The sequence below is a fragment of the Pelobates fuscus genome, chromosome 2, assembly GCF_036172605.1.
Source record: "Pelobates fuscus isolate aPelFus1 chromosome 2, aPelFus1.pri, whole genome shotgun sequence".
In the NCBI taxonomy this organism is placed as follows: Eukaryota; Metazoa; Chordata; class Amphibia; order Anura; family Pelobatidae; genus Pelobates; species Pelobates fuscus.
Window position 1 is genome coordinate 428,234,115 of NC_086318.1, and position 19,548 is coordinate 428,253,662.

A 19,548-nucleotide genomic window follows, 5' to 3' on the forward strand; every position below is an offset into this window, starting at 1 on the left:
AAACATTGTTCTTACATTCCATCCAAATGACTTCCTAATTCTCGGAAAACTACTGACTTGCCATATTTTCTTACTGCTAACATTGAACCCGAACTCAGAGGAAGCTCTGCAAGATGATAGACCACATGGGAAAGTGTGTGTCTTCATAGTTTTATTAAATTGCTACATGTATGGAACACAGAGAAACATGCAGATCATACATGATCATAAAAAAGGAAATCACAGCTGCTTACAGTAAAGATACCAAGCTCGGGCACTTGAGGGCCACAAATATCCTTAGTTTTTGGGATAATACTGAAAAAGGCAAAAGGCTTGAAAATGACATACTATGTTACCTATAAGAGCAGAAAAGCAGAACTCATACAATGAAGATGTATTCTATCTTCAATCCTTGCTCCTGCACCAAACCCAAATAACATTTGCACGCTACGAGCACTTTACAGTCACATGGAAACCAAACAAACATTTACCTATGTAATAGAAGCAAACTGAAAATCCAATTCACCTCGTAGGTGGATTTTCAGGCACTATCACTCAATGCGGACAGACGACTGCCGGCTCATAAGATTGCATGTGCGCTTGTGGTGCTTTACATGTGCCTACATTCAATCAGCGGTCATACATATGAGAAGTAGGGGAAGCATGAAGTGATAGCCAACTCCTAAATGACAGAGAATTGAGCAGTGAGACTGCAGGGGAATGATGTACACACCAAAACTGCTTCATTAAGCTAAAGTTACTTTGGTGACTACAGTGTCCCTTTAATGTAGTGGTTCTGCTGTCTACAGCCGGTCCCTGTGGACTGACAATTGTTAATACAGCCTTTACAAAGAAATGGTGGTGTTTACATTGCTTCCTAAGGCCACTAGTGGGATTTCCTGGATGATGTCCTGCAATCCTTGCAGGACCTACGTTCAGTGTCTCCACACTCTGCATGGAAACACTGAACACTCCTTATAGAGACACACTGATATAATACATCTCGATGCTGAATGGTGCAGCGCATGAGCATTAGCCTCCCAATGCTTCAGCATGGGGACAGGCACGGCAAGGGACACTTGGGTGGAGGGAGGACGACTGATGGACGGACAAGAACAACGGTAATTGTTAGCAGAACACTAGAATGTTAGGAATACATGTTTGTATTCCTAACGCTATAGTATTCCTTTAAGCTCATCAACGTCCCTCCTTGATGTATTTACATATACTATAATTGTAGTTTATTAACACCTTGGAGGGACAATGCTGGAATTCCCCCGATCTAAACAAACCCCTCACTTTTATCCATTAAAAACCTAAATTTTAATTTTCCCTCCAATTTTCTAGGATGCGAGCGATGAATGGATTTCATCTTTAACTTCCAACTAACAACTATTATTCCACGCAAGATTTAAGTTTTCCTTATAAGATTCACACTTGCTCCAAAGACTGTCACAAATAAATGAATAAATAAATGAAAATCATAAAAGTGAAAATGAGCAGAAAGCGCACGATTTAATAGATTTGTCTGTTTGGCGTTTCAGGTCTTTACATAGCCATCTGGGAAATGTATCAGCTGAAACTGCTGTAGTACAGAGAAGGCAGCGTGTCGTCGCCTTTGCTAAAACGAAAGGAATTTGTGAGGCTTTTTACACACTGACTGTATTCTTAGATAAGCTGCTATGTGACAGACGCCATTTCTTCACGCCGACCTGCGTCAGCTCTGCACCTGCCTGCGATCAGGACGCAACTTGCACATAGCGACAATGGCATTACAGGAGTTCACTGCAACATCTAGACACCCACATGAGCCTTACTCCATATATAGCAGCCAACACTGGGCTAAAACAGAGCTCCAAACACATTTTTATTTAACCTATCAATACGCTGGTCTTACAAACTGCCATTTAAATAGATGGCATATCAGAAACGTGACAAAATATGCAGCAAATATACATACATACATGTACTCAGCTATATATAAACATACACACATACAGCCCGGTAAAAAAAAAAAGAAATATCTCTGAAAATACATCTCTATAGAGCTCTATCGAGTATCACTTCAATGTGCACAGCACAACCACTGCTAATAAAATCCCACCAATAAGCTGATCTGGCTCTGGAGCGTGATTGCTTTGCAAGTAGAGGGTTGCTGGACCCACCATATTTGCCTGCACACAAATCACTTCTTAGTGACAGGCAATCCATGAGAAGTGCTACCTTGCAGTATGCAGAATTCACATGCTGCTCAAGGAATCGAATTCCTTAAACAGAGGAAACCCAAAGTCTATGTGCAGCATATGCATGCTACACATTTACTGAGCATCTCTTTTCGCATTCTGCCCAGCAGCATGAATAGGAAATAAAAGTCCATATATCAATAGACAACTCTGACACTTTCACCATTTATAACACAGGTTTATATGAATACACAAAAATAAGTCCTGCGCTCAAACTCCCATCACTCATGGGCGGCAGTAATGACCATAGTACACATCAGCCCCAATACATACAATAAAAAACAAAGAAAAGAGTTACTTGGGCACTATCCCAAATCACTATGCACATTCAATTAGCCAGGTTTTTAGTAGCACTCCAGTGGCCAATTGACTATAAGCCCACCTTCCATGTCAAGGAAAACCTCTTAGGGGAGTCCTACACTAACAGTTCACCTTGCTACCTTCAGATTCAGGCAATAAAATCTCTACTGAGACAGAGAGGGGTATTTTCTAAACCCCCACTACACACTTATTACCCTTAATAGGGAACACAAGGGGTGGGCGGCAGAATTGCAACATGGTTGTGTGATACAAAAGCAAATACAAATATACAAAAATGAGTCCTGCGATCAAACTCCCACCACTCCTGAGCGGTTTATATGACATTATCCGTCATTTCGAAGAATAGAAAATACTTCCTTGGACAATCCCAAGACATTATGTATACACACCACCACCACCACACTCACCGCACACTATCAGTCTCTGTGCAGGAGATGCGGTACGACTCACCTGTGAACATAGTGAAGCTGATGCACAGAGTCAATAGCCATGACCATTTCGGCAAGGTAGAATCGAGCCATGTCCTCGGGTAGCCGGTCTTCGAACTTGCTGAGCAGTGTGAGCAGGTCTCCCCCCACATAGTAATCCATAACCAGATACTGCAGAGGAACAAGCAGGCTACCATTAGAACAGGGAGCAAGTAACACACAGCGAGGTTATATCAGGCCACCAGCAACGAACATGGGTGTTAAAATGGCGTGCTGACAATCAGAAAGCAGGAAAATTCAGGGCATGAAACAGGCTTGTAGAATGTACCATCATCTTTACATTGTCTGCAGACAGAGAGCATTGCAGTCCCTGCGTGCTGGGCATGATGTTATTGCTGCCCTGTTTATCTAGCTGCGAATACTGTCTGGTTGGCACATGCCAGCAAGTGAGAATATTCTAAAATGATTGTGTGAAAACAATGAAATTATTCTCTGCAGCAAAACAACGTGCTATGGTCCGGGATCCATTCAAACATCGGCGTTCTTGGCATTAGGTATACAGAGAGGTTCTGGTGCAAAGCTTCCACACAAAAATGTAAGCCATCCCCATGGAAACCAATGGAACGATCCTGCTGATTGATCGATTTGTAGAAATTTACTCCATATTATCTAAACAATCCCATAATTTCCAACAGACGTAACTCTTTAACAGAGCATCTCTTGGGAAAGTAAAAAGGTTAACACAAGTTATATGTGATTTTTCATGTTTTAGTGGCGGTAGCTCTTTAATAAAGAAACTTTAAGGATTATAATTTATGCTAGAAAGGTATAACTTTTAGCCGTTTTGCTGTTGTGAACTACATTTCCCAGGATGCCTGGGAAGGCACTATGAGAAGGAGAGCCAATCTTTTTAAAGGAAAGCAATCATTACTGTATTTGCTAGATAAAACAAGAACATTAATTAAATCAGTCACATAATAAATTATACAAATTGCAAAGCTGCAATTAATTGCAAGCAAAGGGTTGTGGTTGGAATAAATGGCTAGCGATATGTTTACACATGGCAGGCAACGAGCCATTTTTGCATTGGGTTATACTAAAATTGAAGAGCGGGTATCAGGCATTTTGAAGCATTTAAAAAAAAAAAGATAAAATGAAGCAAGGCGTTAAACGCTGGTGTAAATGACATTTCCGTACTATATTCTGGGCTAAGTTCAGAGTTTTCACAATTTTTCCATCTCTTTCAAAGACATAAAATAAATGTTCACACTCTTGTCTGCTTTATTTAGGTTTTCATGACTTTGGTTTAAATGGCTTTCTTTTGGACGTGTGCAGGATTAACCATGCTTCCATGGATATTACAGAATAAAACAGCTGTGAAATCACGCCCTAGTCACCTCTCCGTTCGAGAGAGTCCCTCAACGTATGGACCATAGGGTAACGGGGGGTGGGATAGATATAGATATTGGAAGTCAGGTATTGACAAGCAAAGAAAGATAGATGTAAAAAGGCAGAGAGAGAGATAGACAGAGTAAGAGTAAGAAAGAGACATAAAGATACAGATGAATACAGAAAAACAGAGAAGTAAATGGATATATAGTTCTAGAAATACACAGATACATTATTACCAGCATGTATATAGCACCAATATAGTCAGCAGTGTTTTACAGTTATAGAATGGTATTTGACAATACGTAACGGCCATACATAAATTAACAGACACAAGAGGTGAAGAAGAGCTTACAATCTATAGATAGATACTTGATACAGCGATAGAAAGAAAGAGAAGATGCAGATTAGGATCCTGAGACAGACACTGATGTGTGATACTTACCAAATAGTTGTCATCCTGGAAGGCATAGTGCAGTGTTGTAGTCCACTGGCTGTCTCCATTCACCAAAACATCCCTTTCTTCTCGAAAACAGGCCGTCTGATTAAAACAAAGGGAAATTGTAAACCATCTCTAACAAATAATTAGGGTACAGCATTTTATTGCATTTACTAAGGTAATGGGTCTGTCTTCAGCAACATTTATTATTTAATTAAAATAAATTTTAAAAGAAGAAACCATTGTTACACATACTAAGAGAGAAATCAGCCAGCACAGGACCTGACAATCTGCAGGAGTTAGAGTAATAAATCTGTTATTATATGCCTATATCCCAGACACTCATGGCATGGCTGGCAATGCTGGAGAGTGCGCACTGTGCACGTTGGCAATCACACTGCCAGTCAGCCACTCAAACTGCACTGCTAAGGCACATGGGCATGAAGAGAGTACTTTAAAGGCTATCACGTGAGCGCATGGTGTAATATACCCATACATGCTTTTTTGTGTTTTGTTTTAGACGCTGGAATTATTTAAGAGAGTGATTTTATCCAGTTTACAGAGATGGCAGGAGAGTAACTGCAAAATGGCAGCATCGGAGCTTTGATATGTCTCCATAGATTGATATATCTGTCTCCCAACATAGGCCAATATCTGGCGTAGCTACAGACAATGGATAGAATGTTCTGTTATACCAGACACGTAGAGTGTAAAGTGATGAAGCCATAACAAACATGTTTGGAAATGGCAGAGGTAGAATTACAGAGAAAATACCCTCTGGAATGGGCAAACTGCACACTGTATTCAGTCAGGAACGGATGCCGTGCCCAGGGCGGGAGACAGAGATTAAGGTCAGCACATTTCCTTTTTAAGGTGGGAGCATATGTAAATCAAACGCAGTCATGGCTAAATTTATCACTGCAGGTTAATTTCATGGGAAACTAAACTTCAACACAACATGGGATCGCTGATATTAATATAGCTAAATTCAGGGAATATGGGATCGGGGTATTATCTGCACTGGGGCACTTGTACAAAAACAGTCCCACATTAAGCACAAGGCACCTACATCATATCATTTCAAGTCCTTGGTATATCATACCCTTCAATTCTACTCAGTGTGCTTAAAGGACCGCTATAGTGCACCCTGACCACTTCAGCTCAATGAAGTGGTCTGGGTGCCAGGTCCTCCAGGTTTTAACCCTGCGGCTGAAAACATAGCAGTTTACCCTGCAGTGTTAATCCAGCCTCTAGTGGCTGTCTCCCTGACAGCCACTAGAGGTGCTTCTGCGATTTACACTGAGTAAATCGCACTTATTTGACGCTGGACATCCTCATGGAGACCAGTGTCAAATAAGATCCCTATAGGAAAGCATTGAGTAATGCTTTCCAATGGGCAGGTTTGAATGCATGCGCGCCTCTGGCTGCGCATGCGCATTCCGCACCGTTCTGGAGCCGACCTCGACAGGGTAGGAGAGGTCACCAGCGCAGAGGGAGCCCAGCGCTGGATTAACCCCTTCAGCACTGGGGGAGAGGGCACTCCAAGAGCCTATAGTGCCAGGAAAACAGGTTTGTTTTCCTGGCATTATAGGATCCCTTTAATTCAATGGTACTCCAGAAATACAATCAAACACATTTGACTGCATGCTGGAGGGACAAAGGATGGATGAGCAGTTTAGGAGCTATAAAGGCATCCAGGAGAAAATTAAAGCCGAAATAATGCATTTAGATTGGCTGAAACTACCATGCAACCACGAATCAGAATACAGCTGGAATTAAAATCCTGGTCAGTGACAGATGAGGATAAACTCATGGCAGCGCCCCGTTATAAAATACTAACGTCCTGGAGCAGGGGGGGCAGCTATGGTGTTAGGGATTGGATCTGGAACACCAACTGAGGACTTTCCTAGAGCTGACATGACTTGCGGAGACAGCAGAGATCATGGGAAATGTATCCGATTAACAAAGAAAGGGGTGTGGTAAATGCATGTTATTTAAAGTGGGGAGTGCACATTAGCCACTTTAAACTTTAAAAACAGAATTTCGGGGGCGGAGCCTAGCATCCAAACAGAGTGGCTGTGCTGAACCTCAGCTCCCACTACAATATGCTCTTTTCGGGGGTAATCCCCTCAATAATCGGCACAATCGCACCCTGGAGAGAAATCAAGCCTGTACCACCCCGGGGACCCGACAACATGCCTTGAGGCCTACCGGAGGTCGGGCAGCGGGGAGACGGCCGCTCCCCAGGCTGACTGACCTGGACATGGAAACCTCGAAAGGGTCACCTCCTACCCCCACCCACCCCCCCCCCCCCCCTCTGGACCGATGGGGGTCATCTCGGTCCACACTAAGCGACTGGAATGGCAATCATAAGCCAACCATACAAGTCGAGGAACCGCAACATCAGGGCAGCCGAGCACATGGCGTACCCAAAATGGCGGCGGCGAGTACACCTTACGAGCTGAAACACCTACAAGAGATGGAGGATCACAGCGACATACAGCAACGTTTAGATGCAGCTTTTGCCCGATTCTGGCACAAGCTTGTAACAAGGCTGCAAGCACCAACGGCAAATCAGCCACCCCACCCAGATAAGAACAGACCGAACCGAGACCACGGAGTACAGGGGAAGGTACCACCGAAAGGGCAGCCAGACCGCAAAAAAGCAGCGGGGAACAGGGGGAAGAGGCGCCCCACTCCGGGCACAGCGACTATCCAGGAGCATCGACCACCCTGCAGAAGGAGTGCCCGCCGCTGGCGGCGACAGGTCACCGGCTCCATCTGCACCCGATATGGGAATGCCTCGAACTCACGGAGTCATCGAGTCAGTGGTCAGACGATGCCACCCTATATGTGGGCCTGGAGGGGGTCCTCGCCCCGCATCTGCCGCTCTAACACCTTTTGCCCTCTCCCTCCTGATGACAACATACCGCGAACTGGCAAGGGCTGAGCAGGACTGATTTGCGGACACGCCGCACTGTTTAACTTTCTCCTCTCACCTTCCTTATCTCTTTAGGTCCCCTCTATACAGGACGCAACGCTAAGTTTAAATGGTTACCTTTGTCGCAGCCCACCATCTATGCAACCAGTTGTGTTTTTTTTTTTTTTTAATCACTGACCCAGTTAAACCCAATTGCATAGCTTAAAGGACCACTCTAGGCACCCAGACCACTTCAGCTTAATGAGGTGGTCTGGGTGCCAGGTCCTTCTAGGGTTAACCCATTTTTTCATAAACATAGCAGTTTCAGAGAAACTGCTATGTTTATGAATGGGTTAAGCCTTCCCCCTATGTCCTCTAGTGGCTGTCTCATTGACAGCCGCTATAGGCGCTTGCGTGCTTCTCACTGTGATTTTCACAGTGAGAGCACGCCAGCGTCCATAGGAAAGCATTATGAATGCTTTCCTATGTGACCGGCTGAATGCGCGCGCAGCTCTTGCCGCGCGTGCGCATTCAGCCGACGGGGAGGAGAAGAGGAGGATCGGAGGAGGAGAGCAGGAGGAGATCTCTCCGCCCAGCGCTGGAAAAAGGTAAGATTTAACCCCTTTCCCCTTTCCAGAGCCGGGCGGGAGGGGGTCCCTGAGGGTGGGGGCACCCTCAGGGCACTCTAGTGCCAGGAAAACGAGTATGCTTTCCTGGCACTAGAGTGGTCCTTTAAGCACTGTGTATCTCCCATATCTGTTTTGTTATACAGTTAGTTCTGCATTGAACCAATGATACCCATTCAGCAAAGCAACTGTTATAGTATATCTAGACACGAGTCTGTACGCCTCTCATTTCCTATGTATGTAGGATACTGTTTAAGTCCAGCATGTTAATATACTGAGCCCTCTGGTATAGTATATGGTTTAATTCTATTAATACACTCAGAAGGCATGCATCTAATCAACCAGCCTGCACAACTCAGGGTAATGTTACCTCTGCTAGATTAAACATCAGTTTATCCACTTATTGTGCATTTAATCAACAGGACCTTATGATCCAAAGCTTGTATCTTCAACATATAGTTTAAAGGACCACTCTAGGCACCCAGACCACTTCAGCTTAATGAAGTGGTCTGGGTGCCAGGTCCAGCTAGCTTTTACCCTTTTTTTAATAAACATAGCAGTTTCAGAGAAACTGCTATGTTTATACTGAGGGTTAAGCCAGCCTCCAGAGCCTCTAGTGGCTGTCTCATTGACAGCCGCTAGAGGCGCTTGCGTGCTTCTCACTGTGAAAATCACAGTGAGAGCACGCAAGCGTCCATAGGAAAGCATTATGAATGCTTTCCTATGCGACCGGCTGAATGCGAGCGCGGCTTCTGCCGCGCATGCGCATTCAGCCGATGACGTCGCGAGGAAGAAGAGGAGGAGGAGGAAAGCTCCCCGCCCGGTGCTGGAGAAAGAGGTAAGTTTAACCCCTTCCTTCCCCCAGAGCCCGGCGGGAGTGGGTCCCTGAGGGTGGGGGCACCCTCAGGGCACTCTAGTGCCAGGAAAACGAGTATGTTTTCCTGGCACTAGAGTGGTCCTTTAACGACAAACATTTTAAAAAATGACGCATCGCTTATCTGGAAATGTAACTCAAAATTGTTAAATGATGTACCTAAGCTGTAAAATCACTCGCACAATCTCCCTGCTTTTCTTTTGTACCCCATCTTATATGCCTTCAATAAAAGAAATTTTTACAAAAAACTGAATTTCAACAGTTCCTCAATGCACCAGTAATACTATTAGCAGCATGCTATGGTAATGTTTTGAGTGTCCCTTTATTGGGGTTTCAACTATCATTAAGCACAATAATGTAAAAGTTGAGAAACGCGAAAACCAAAACTTTATTTTAAGCTCCTGATATATGATCATTTCAGCAGCTATGTCTAATTTGTAGATGCCCAGTTTAGCAGTGTGTTTAAACTTACAGTAAATAGAGAAATCTATAATAATAATTTTTTTAAAAAGCACAAAATGATTCTTCTTCCTCTGAGGGTAAATGTAGAAGTTTAGCAAATGAGGAAGTTCTGCTTTCTGTAAATACATTCTTCGTTTGTCATATTTTTTTGTATATCAGTTTACTATTTAGTGGCATTTTTGCTTAAAAAAAAAAAATGTTGCTGGGAATTTATTTTCCTTTGATCTGACCTGAAATGTTACACTTTTCTCAACTCAATGCTTAGTGAGCAAACCGCACTGTCACGTGAACACTATATAAATGGCTGTCTGAGTGTGATGATAACCAGCCTGAGGTCAAAGGTTAACCATCGTGTTAAAGTTCCCTTTATTGCACGGCTAAACTCCTCATCATCTGTCCCAGTCGGTATTATGCTCTTAAAGTGAATGCACCTTCCCACTCGGATCGGATACCCAAGCGGTTAAGAGAAGAGTCCCGAGTAAGAGAGAATGCACGCAGACAGGGCAGAGGCAGGTATTTTTAGGACGCATTAAAAAAGGCCTTAAAAAAATATGTTGGCGATTAAAAAGTGAAATGGTAGTGAGCGTAATAGAAAATCCAGAAGGAATGTTGTAAACAAGCTGCGGAGCGCAAAGAAGGTCATCGTAATTTATATTTCCATATTCATTTTGGGAACAGAGTCTATTCCAATACCTCTGAAAATAGACTTTCTTCATTCTATTGCTGCCATGGTGCTGTGTGTTTATCAAATATTTATTCCCTGGAGAGTGGAATCAGGTTAACATAAGAGAAAGACATTTCGGTGACTCTCTCTCTGTCACTTATCTCCAGACAGGCTTTCTGAAGCACCATTAACCCTTTAACTAGCACAAATGTACAAATAGAAAGGATGCTAGTAAACAGGATTGGGGATTAACCATTCCAGTGCCAGCACTCACAAAAATATAAATATGTACCCCCTCTCTCACACACACAAATGTAATGCGAATGGCCTGCCTGGTATTTTATTCATAGCACTGTAAGTGGAGGGTTTGGGGCCGGAGAGACTATCTAGCAATGTCACTGTACTCTCCATTTATCAAGCAGACTCGTACAATATGTTTAAACCAGTGTGTAATTAAAGTGACCCCTATAGTCACCAGAACAACTACAGCTTATTGGATTTGTTCTGGTGAGTAAATTCTCTTCGGGGTTTTTGCAGTAAACACAGTTTTTTTCAGAGAAAAGGCAGTGTTTACATTACAGCCTAGAGATACCTCCATTGGCCACTCTCCAGATGGCTACTAGAGAGGATTCCTGTGGCAGTGCTGCACAGTGTGCAGCACAGACATTCAGTGTCTCAACCCTCTGAAAGGAGACACCGAACTTTCCTCATAGATATACAATAATTCAATGCATTTCTATGAGGAGATGCTGATTGGCCAGGGCGGCTCTGCCCCTGATAATCTCAGCCAATCCAATGCTTGACTATGAGAAAGCATTGTGATTGACTGAGATCACCATTTCTGATGATGTTAGCCAAGGAGGCAGATCAGGGGAAGAGCCAGCAGCAGCAGACTGGAATAAATGTAAGATTATACTTTATTTAAGGGGGAAAAGGGGGTGGACTAGATGGTGTTTTTAACACTTTAGGGTCAGGAATACATTTGTGTTCCTGACTCTATAGTGTTCCTTTAATGTCGTCCAGACACCCATTTCTTAAAACATTTACAAGCACAGCTTTCCCTCTAGATCATGTTTGTTTATATTGTATATAACTCTAATTACCTAGAGCCATCTATCGCATCTTTTGAAGTTAGTGAAAACCGACTGCCACCATTGACAATCCTAGTGCAATACATGGATCCACCACTGTTACCAGACCTGTCCGTCTTTCAGGTATAATAATCATATTGATACAGGTATTGAATGGCTCCCAACAACTTAATTCATCAATAATATTCTATGATATCCCCAGTTCTTGAGAACGGAATGTGTTGGTTGAAGGAATAGGGTGTTTCCAGAGCAGTGGATTTCAAACAGAGAGAGTGGTACCTTGGCTTGCCCCATGCCACGTTAGAGTGAGCCACAAACACATTGACTTCAGGGCTATAATAGATCAGTCGTTTAAATAGATAGAATAGATTAGTATGTTTAAAATTGGCATTTTCAACTAACAATTAATTACAACTAATAAACGAAACCAGTTTAGCTATAAATAAGTAAATCTTCCTATTAAGGCTTCACGTTAAAAGTGACATTTATAAGCTGCTGATGAAGGTAAACAAATAGGTGTGTCATGGAAATTTTTCTCACCTGAAATGAGCATTACTCCAAAAAAAATAAAAAAAGTGACAAGAATTTTATGGCACAACTCCCAGCTGTCCTGGACTTGGAGACTTGGAGGGATAGTCCTGATTTAGGAATGGTGCTCCGCTATTGTGGCAGTACCATCATCCTCCCTCCTCCCCCCTTGAAAATTACATAGGAAAGCCCCCATAAACTGGTTTTCACACCAGAAAATGTTTTGAATGCACTTCATGCATTTAGAAGTTCGTTTTTGTAAATAGTTTAGTTTCATTATAAATATTACTTTAAATATACAAGGTTGCGGGGGGCGGGGCCTGACCTCGGAGCAGAGCAGCCGCATGGTTCCACAGCTCCTGCTCCCGAGGGTGATTTTTACCCATCAACCGACTGAAGTACGCTCCCACTAGCACAAAACCGGCTACCGGGAGTCAGGTGACGGCATAAGCTACCGACTCATACCAAACGAGGCTGATTCCTTGCTGACCCATGCCACGCGGCCCCTGCGGCCTACAAGCCTGATCAGCGCGGGAGAGGCGGCCGCTCCCCCGCCGCTGCAATTTACGTAGACTCCCGAGAAGGGCACCAGTTCCCTCCCCCTCAGACCGGTGGGGGTTATCCCGGTCCAAGCAGAGACAAACCTCAACTCCCTGCACAGAGTAGCCTGGCTGAAGCAGCACTCACGCGGCTCAAGATGGCGGCCAACTACCCAGTCACGAAGCATGATACAGGGGTACTCGCCCCAGACTGGGAAACCAGATTCCTGGAAAAGTTCAACGACATCTGCCAGTGGTTTTGGAGGCGAGTGGAGGCACGGAAGCAGCAGCCGACCATATTCGCCCCGGAGTCACACCCGACAGGCGGAGCTCTGGCGCGGCGACCTACTCCCAAACGGAGGATCAAGCGGCCCCAAACACAAGCCTACAGACCGCGTAAGCGGAGGAACTACCGCCACCCGAGATCACGGTACTTCCACCTTACAGCGCCAAGCCGGCGAACCCCTCCTCATCAAGCACGGGACCCCTACACGACCCAGGCTGGTAAGGGTGAGAGGGCATGGAATAACCTAAGACCCACTGGGACTGTCAACAACACCCCTTCCCACTGCCTACTACCGCCACACCTAAGGGCAACCATGCCTCCTCCTGTAGGAATCGGCTAAAGCACCTGGCAGCCAGACGGCAGGAACTCCACAGACTTACCGGTCTCCCGAGACAATACCCTGCCAGCTCTACACGCTGGGTCGAACTATGACTCCAACTCTCATGACTCTTAACAAGTGGCCAACACACAGAGTATTGGTTGCCCCCTAGCCACCACAGGGTTGCCCCCTACAGAGTTGTCTATAATACCCTATGTTTTCCCCTACCTATAGTAACTAATGGCAATCCATGTACCACCTTATCTAACCTACCTGCTTAGCCTAGTCTGCTACCTATGTTATATTGCTATTTGTCTCATCTAACTCCTGACAGCCAGGTCTACCATGCCGTCCATGGCAAGCGCACAGGTTGTAGCTCTCTTTACAGCTTCATAGTTCCTGTATAACAAGCGCTGCCTCTTATTCGCCTTACCAATGTATGACTAGCCGCAAGCACCTGATATGCTTGCAGGACCGATATTCTATGTTATTTATTTATAAGCTACTTAACTCATGTTTAAATGCCTCATGTTATTATAAAATGTGCGATGCTACCCGATATGCCACAATACCACTAATAATTGTTGTAACTAAGCTTGTGGACGCTGTTGTGGCTAGACAAGCCTGTATTTTTGATTCAAGCACAATAAAAATAAAGAATTAAAAAATATATATATACAAGGTTGCACATACAACAAAACAGTCAGCTACGTTAAAATTATATTTAGTTTGGATTCCACATAAATTGCAGTAAATATTTTTACACTTACAGTACTCATACTTTACTCCCAAACAACCACGCAAGGAAGTTAACATACAGTACAGATACTAAAATAAGATGGATAATTTCACTAAACTGAGGCTTGCAAAGAATAGTGGGAATTGCAGTTTTGCAGGGCAAAATAGCCAAGTTCAGAGAAATAACACCAAGGGTACAGCGAATAAAAAATCCAAAATGACACATGGGGCTCAAAAGCTTACACTTTATCAAAGATAAACAACATAGAGACAGTAAGCACTAACTATATACTGCTTTAATTCACTTGATTGTTAATCATTTTAAAGTAAGCCAATTAAATGTAGTCTTGCATTATATCTTAAAATACCCTGTTATTTTACATTCCGATCCAAAAAAGACCTCGAACTATGGCTATTTTGGGCAGAGCGGAAAATATTTACCAGTTCACAACCTAAGATGTTCTTCATACTAAAAAAATAAACCCAAAACAAACATTAAAAAACACACAAATTACACTGCTTATACCCAGTAATGTACGTACATAATTTCCACAGGAAATGAAAAGGTCAGCGGAATTAAGAAATAAAAACAATTGAGTTTAAAGGAATTCAATCCCAATACCCCACATTTTTTTTCATGTAGAGAACGGACTGGCACTAAAAGGGTTACAGACACTGCAGTGTCTCCTTCAGGAATGGGAGATGTATTTGCCAGTTGCCGACTACCCCAGTGGCTTTATCATGGAAATTCTGCCTTCCTAGATTTTGTTACACATCAGAGAGTGACCTTCAGTATCCACACCCAAAAAACAGCTGAATGACAAAAGTGACACTCTCCAGGATGAAAGGGAGGAGGGGGGGATGGTGGGGTTCTGTAAAATCCGACCTGTCATGCATAATAGTTATTAATATATTAACGTTTAATCTCTAGCCACTAGATATACAGAGTGCCTGCTTCTACGTTTAGAATCGTGCTGCTCAGAGGATACGTGGTCGTTTTCCAGCCCATAATGCAAACTACTGTGTCCCACAATGCTTTGCTTTCACCCCAGGCTACTTTGAAAGGCAACAAACACGTGAATACACTGTAGCGGACATGTTTCTGTTTTTTTTTTTTTTTTTACCTCTATGCGATACCGACAAAGGCCAACAATACAATACAAACTACATTTAGGATCAATACCGAATCCTTCCATCCTAGGAAGAGCGATGTAGAGATACAGTGTAATTACCTACAAGGGATTGGTCAGGGGGTTAAAAGTGACAAGTCAATGTCCCCATGATGACAGCCATGGAGAAAATATAATGAGATAAGTCGAATCTGTGTGTTTTTACCCCTTAACTTTACTGCCAATGCTTTCTTTCTTTTACGAGATTGTGGTTAGTCTTCCGAGAACTCAGAATTTTTTCCAGAATGTTTGCCATAGCTCAGCCAAGTAATGTAACTCAAACCCCTACTACATACTTCTAAGATAAAAAGAAAAATAACCAGTTTAAGTTAACTAAAAAATCTTTAAAAAAAATAATAATACTAATCCAGATTTTTAAAGGTACAGTCAACTCATTTTTTTGTTATTTAATAATTCATCAGATAAATGTTATTTGTTTTCCATGTGTTACAGCCCTTAAAAGCCAAGAATCATATGTGGGGCGCTCACCAAGTTTAGTTTGAATCACAGTCACCACTGGAAATTGACAGACACATAACACAGCACGCTCAGGTTTTGAACCAGGTTAAATCATTTTCCTTGAAGCCAGATAATTTAACTTTTTAAACACAAGAACATCTCTCAACCAGGTTTCCTTTTTTAACAGCATGGTAAAAAGTAGTTGTTTTTTTTATTTTTATTCTGTGCATGTGTTTTAATATCCCCACCCGGGTTTATTAGTAGCCATAAGGTAAATAAATGCAGGGTAGAATTTGGGGGACGCCATCGACAGTTTTACAGGGAAAGAACTAGCAGCCAGTATCCGAAAGCACGTACTTTACCAGACTGGTCAAACATGAAACAAAAATCGGCTGTGCGTCATGTATGTACGCTATTACAAATCACACATTGTGCAGTTACAGCAACTAATGGGTTCTTCCACGAAAAAAATACATGATCAATTCTCAATATTAAAAAAAAATGATAGCCATAAATCCGTGCCAAAATAAAATAATGTGGGATAGCTTAAAAACATTTTTATTGCATTTTTGGCTGCCATTAAATATGCCTACTGTATTTCCTCATTTCCTTACCTGCCCTGAAATCTCAGAGTACTGTGAGTGATTCTGCCATAGCTGAGAGCTATGGGAGTCATGCTTCAAAGGAGTAATAATGACCAAGAGTACTTGTCCCAAATTAGATGTCTCAGGGATAAAAAGGTCAAACAGGGTTGTGATATAAAACCCCTGGCACTTGAATGGCTGTATTTCTATAGATTAGTAATCCCGACAACTAAAACCCTAATCTTGTTTAGCAATAGACTAAAGAGCTGCAGCAGGAACCGGTTATTGAAGAGACGACAAAACAATGTGTATCTACCAATAAAGGCAAAATCATTCTTAATAAATTATGAAATAGCTTTTACTATAACTAGTTACCTTTATTTAGGCTGCTGTGTTAACGGGACATTTTTCTGAAACCATCACATATAAAATAATATTAATTAATCCATATTAAGCGGATCTTATAATAGGCATGTTTTATGGTACTTATTGAATGGCCCAGTAGGTATCTGTGGACACAACACTATACTAACGCTGACATAGTATAAAAAGAATTGCAAATGTAGTCTGGTAAAAAAGGACTCTGCTATCAAACAAAGAACCTCACAAAGATGACCAGTCAAGTCAATAATATGTTATAAATGTTACCTACATATTCTTTAGGAGATATAAAATATGGTGTAATTGACTCGTGATGTTTGTTCCAATTGCAAACTGGAGTACATCACACCAACATTACACCTCGGAGGCGGAAACAGTACTCAAAACATACTGCCAGCATATAATAAGATAGCTCCACAAATAAACACCAGATTTAACACATTTACAGTTTATCATGTAAAATGTGGTGTAACAGTCACAAAGTAGTGCGGTCACCCTAAAAAATTAAATGGCACAAGCAGGCACACCTTTACAACTTAACTCCAGTTTTCAGACGATGATATTCACCAAAGTCTGAAAATAAAATGAGGGGCGCACAGTGCTACAATAATAACTGTTGATAAAACAGATTGGAAGTTTTCTCAAGCTAATTTGGCCAGTCTAGCCAAAGCTGCTCCCTGACTACGTAGCTGGATTACAGAGTACGATGCAGATCACAGGTCATCTGGCCGTCATTCACTCAGACACTAAGAATTTCAGATCCATTGTCCAGTTGCACATGGCTGGAACGGACTTGTATTAAAGCAGGGGATTAAAGGGATTGTGAATCTTTCTGTACTGTACCATAAAGACCATCTGCAGATGACTTAAAGATGGATAGAGAGAAGGTGTAAGGTTTTTTTGTGATTTTTTTTTGTTAGTTTTTTTGTAGTAAAATTCACGCAAATTAGACGCAAATTCACAATGTTCTTACTGAGGATTGCATTTTATGTGATTAAAACCAAGGTAAAACAGAAAGCATGTTATTCATTATACGTGAACTCTGCAGGAAAATGAAGCCACACAATGCTACTCGGATTACACAGCAATTTCATTCATGTTATCTGATGAATGGAGCTGAACTAAATATCCAATAAACCTCGGCTGAGCACATAATTATGACTTATGTTCAGCCCCACTGGGAAAGCTAGGATTGGCTGACCGGTGACAAATGCTTCCTGGTTTGACGGAGAGTTCATCGCAAAAAAAGAAAGAAAAAAAAAAACTTTACAAAACCATGTGAATTTGCAGAAAAATAAGGAACTTCAAAGGTTAGTATATTTTTATTTTATATGAGATAGTGTATCATCAATACAATACATTCCAATTGGGGTTAATAGTTTGAATACCCCTTTAAATGGATAATATAAGCAGCAAAATAACTTTAGCTTAATGAAGTCATTTTAGTGTACAGATTATGCCCTTGCACTCGCTCAATTCTCTGCCATTTAGGAATTAAATCCCTTGATTCTGTTTATGTAGGCCTGGCCACACCTCCCTTGACTGTGACTCACACAACCTGCATGGGGAAAAAGGTTCTTTAAATCAGATGTTAGCTTGCTTTAGAAGTTTTTATCTCCTGCTCTGTGAATGTAAATGTAGTAATACTCAATTCTAAATTAAATACAATGTGCAATAAAGGAAGTTCAAATGTTAGATCTCTCTTTACAGGAAGTGTTTAGGAAGCTGCGCAAGTCACATGTAGGAATGCATGACTAGGTCTTAACGGCAAAGAATTGAGAAGTGAGGCTGCAGGGGAATGATCTATACACCAAAACTGCTTCATTACACTACAATTGTTTTAGTGCCAGTAGTGTCCCTTTAAGTGTTAGAAGCAACCACTCTTAGGTATATATAAAACAAGTAAAGAGTAAAAGAGAAAAGTCAAACCCTGACAAAGGCTTGGAAACAAGAGAAATCTCAATGAATCCTTCCTGGCAAAATATTTTATAAATAAAAATGCCTTCTCAAGCTTGTAGGATGTGCTGTGTACAGGAATCCAGCCAAAGAGTTGCATCGGTCACTATTTATAGAATTTAAACAATTGATTGCCTCTTTCAGTACAAGATCTGCGAGTCTACATTTAGTTATGTGGAACCTGCTGAGTGAATCTACATGTTCCAGACTTAGATAATTCAAATATTTTCCACTGGATCAATTGACTGTGGGTTTGGGTAACCGGTTTCAACTGATTAATTTCCTTCCAGCCTATTTGAATTTGGGGATGTGAAATTTAAGATTTAATCATTTGCAATGAAGCATAAACATACCAGTGCAGATTACATCTTGGTGCTATGCACAGCGTACAGGAAACTGATCTGCAAAAGGGCACAAATGCCGGGCACTGTTCATATGGAGAGACCCACAGAGTGGAAGCCACACACGTGTTTAATCAACTACAGTATGAAACAACTCAAAGAAACCTAACTCTACAGAAAGCATTCTACCCGTTCACGGCATTAGGCTGGGGCGGAGGTGGAAACACAGCTGCGATAGGAAAAAGTCTATAAGAAAAAATGGGATTAGGATTTGTATTTTTCTGCTCAACGTTCCGCGTATTAATTAATAAAAACATATAAAATGGGGCTTACCTGCACAGATATACTTGAAAATATCCTTAGAAGTAAACAATAAGTAATCAAGAAGATGGACATTTACAAATGTGTCCATAGGCCACAGCATGGGTATAATCCTGGAGCGGAGGGTGAGACAAATAATCTCAAGTAACATTTTAGGACCCCTTGGAGTGCAAATATAATGTTTGACCTAAGGGATCTAACACTGTGACAAACATAATATGGCGCTATTAGTTACCGAATGGTCACGCTTATGTTTTACTCAATGCACTTATTCTTTTTCATACCATGAGGACACACGAAAGAACCAACAATACCAAAAGATTTCCAAAATTTCACGGCAGACGTCTTTAACCCTTTGTGTACAAACATTCTATAGAGATAACCTCTACTAGATCATTTGAAGAAGAAAAGAAATGTATGGGGTTATTAAAGGGACCACTAGCAAAGTAAATTTAGAACCTACAAATGAAATGTGTCCTATTTGTATTTAC

At 41.9% G+C, this 19,548-nt stretch overlaps 1 protein-coding gene across 3 annotated transcripts in view; it reads right to left on the reverse strand.

Moving 5' to 3' along the window:
* The window catches only part of CDC42BPA (CDC42 binding protein kinase alpha), a 192,911-nt gene that overhangs the window by 115,424 nt on the left and 57,939 nt on the right, over positions 1 to 19,548 (reverse strand). For all 3 annotated transcript variants that reach the window (XM_063444058.1, XM_063444060.1, XM_063444061.1), the window contains exons 4-5: positions 4,806 to 4,901; positions 2,994 to 3,142 (exon numbers count right to left, since the gene is read on the reverse strand). In XM_063444058.1, coding sequence (XP_063300128.1) covers positions 2,994 to 3,142; positions 4,806 to 4,901 — 245 coding nt within the window. The remainder of the gene's footprint in view (positions 1 to 2,993; positions 3,143 to 4,805; positions 4,902 to 19,548) is intronic.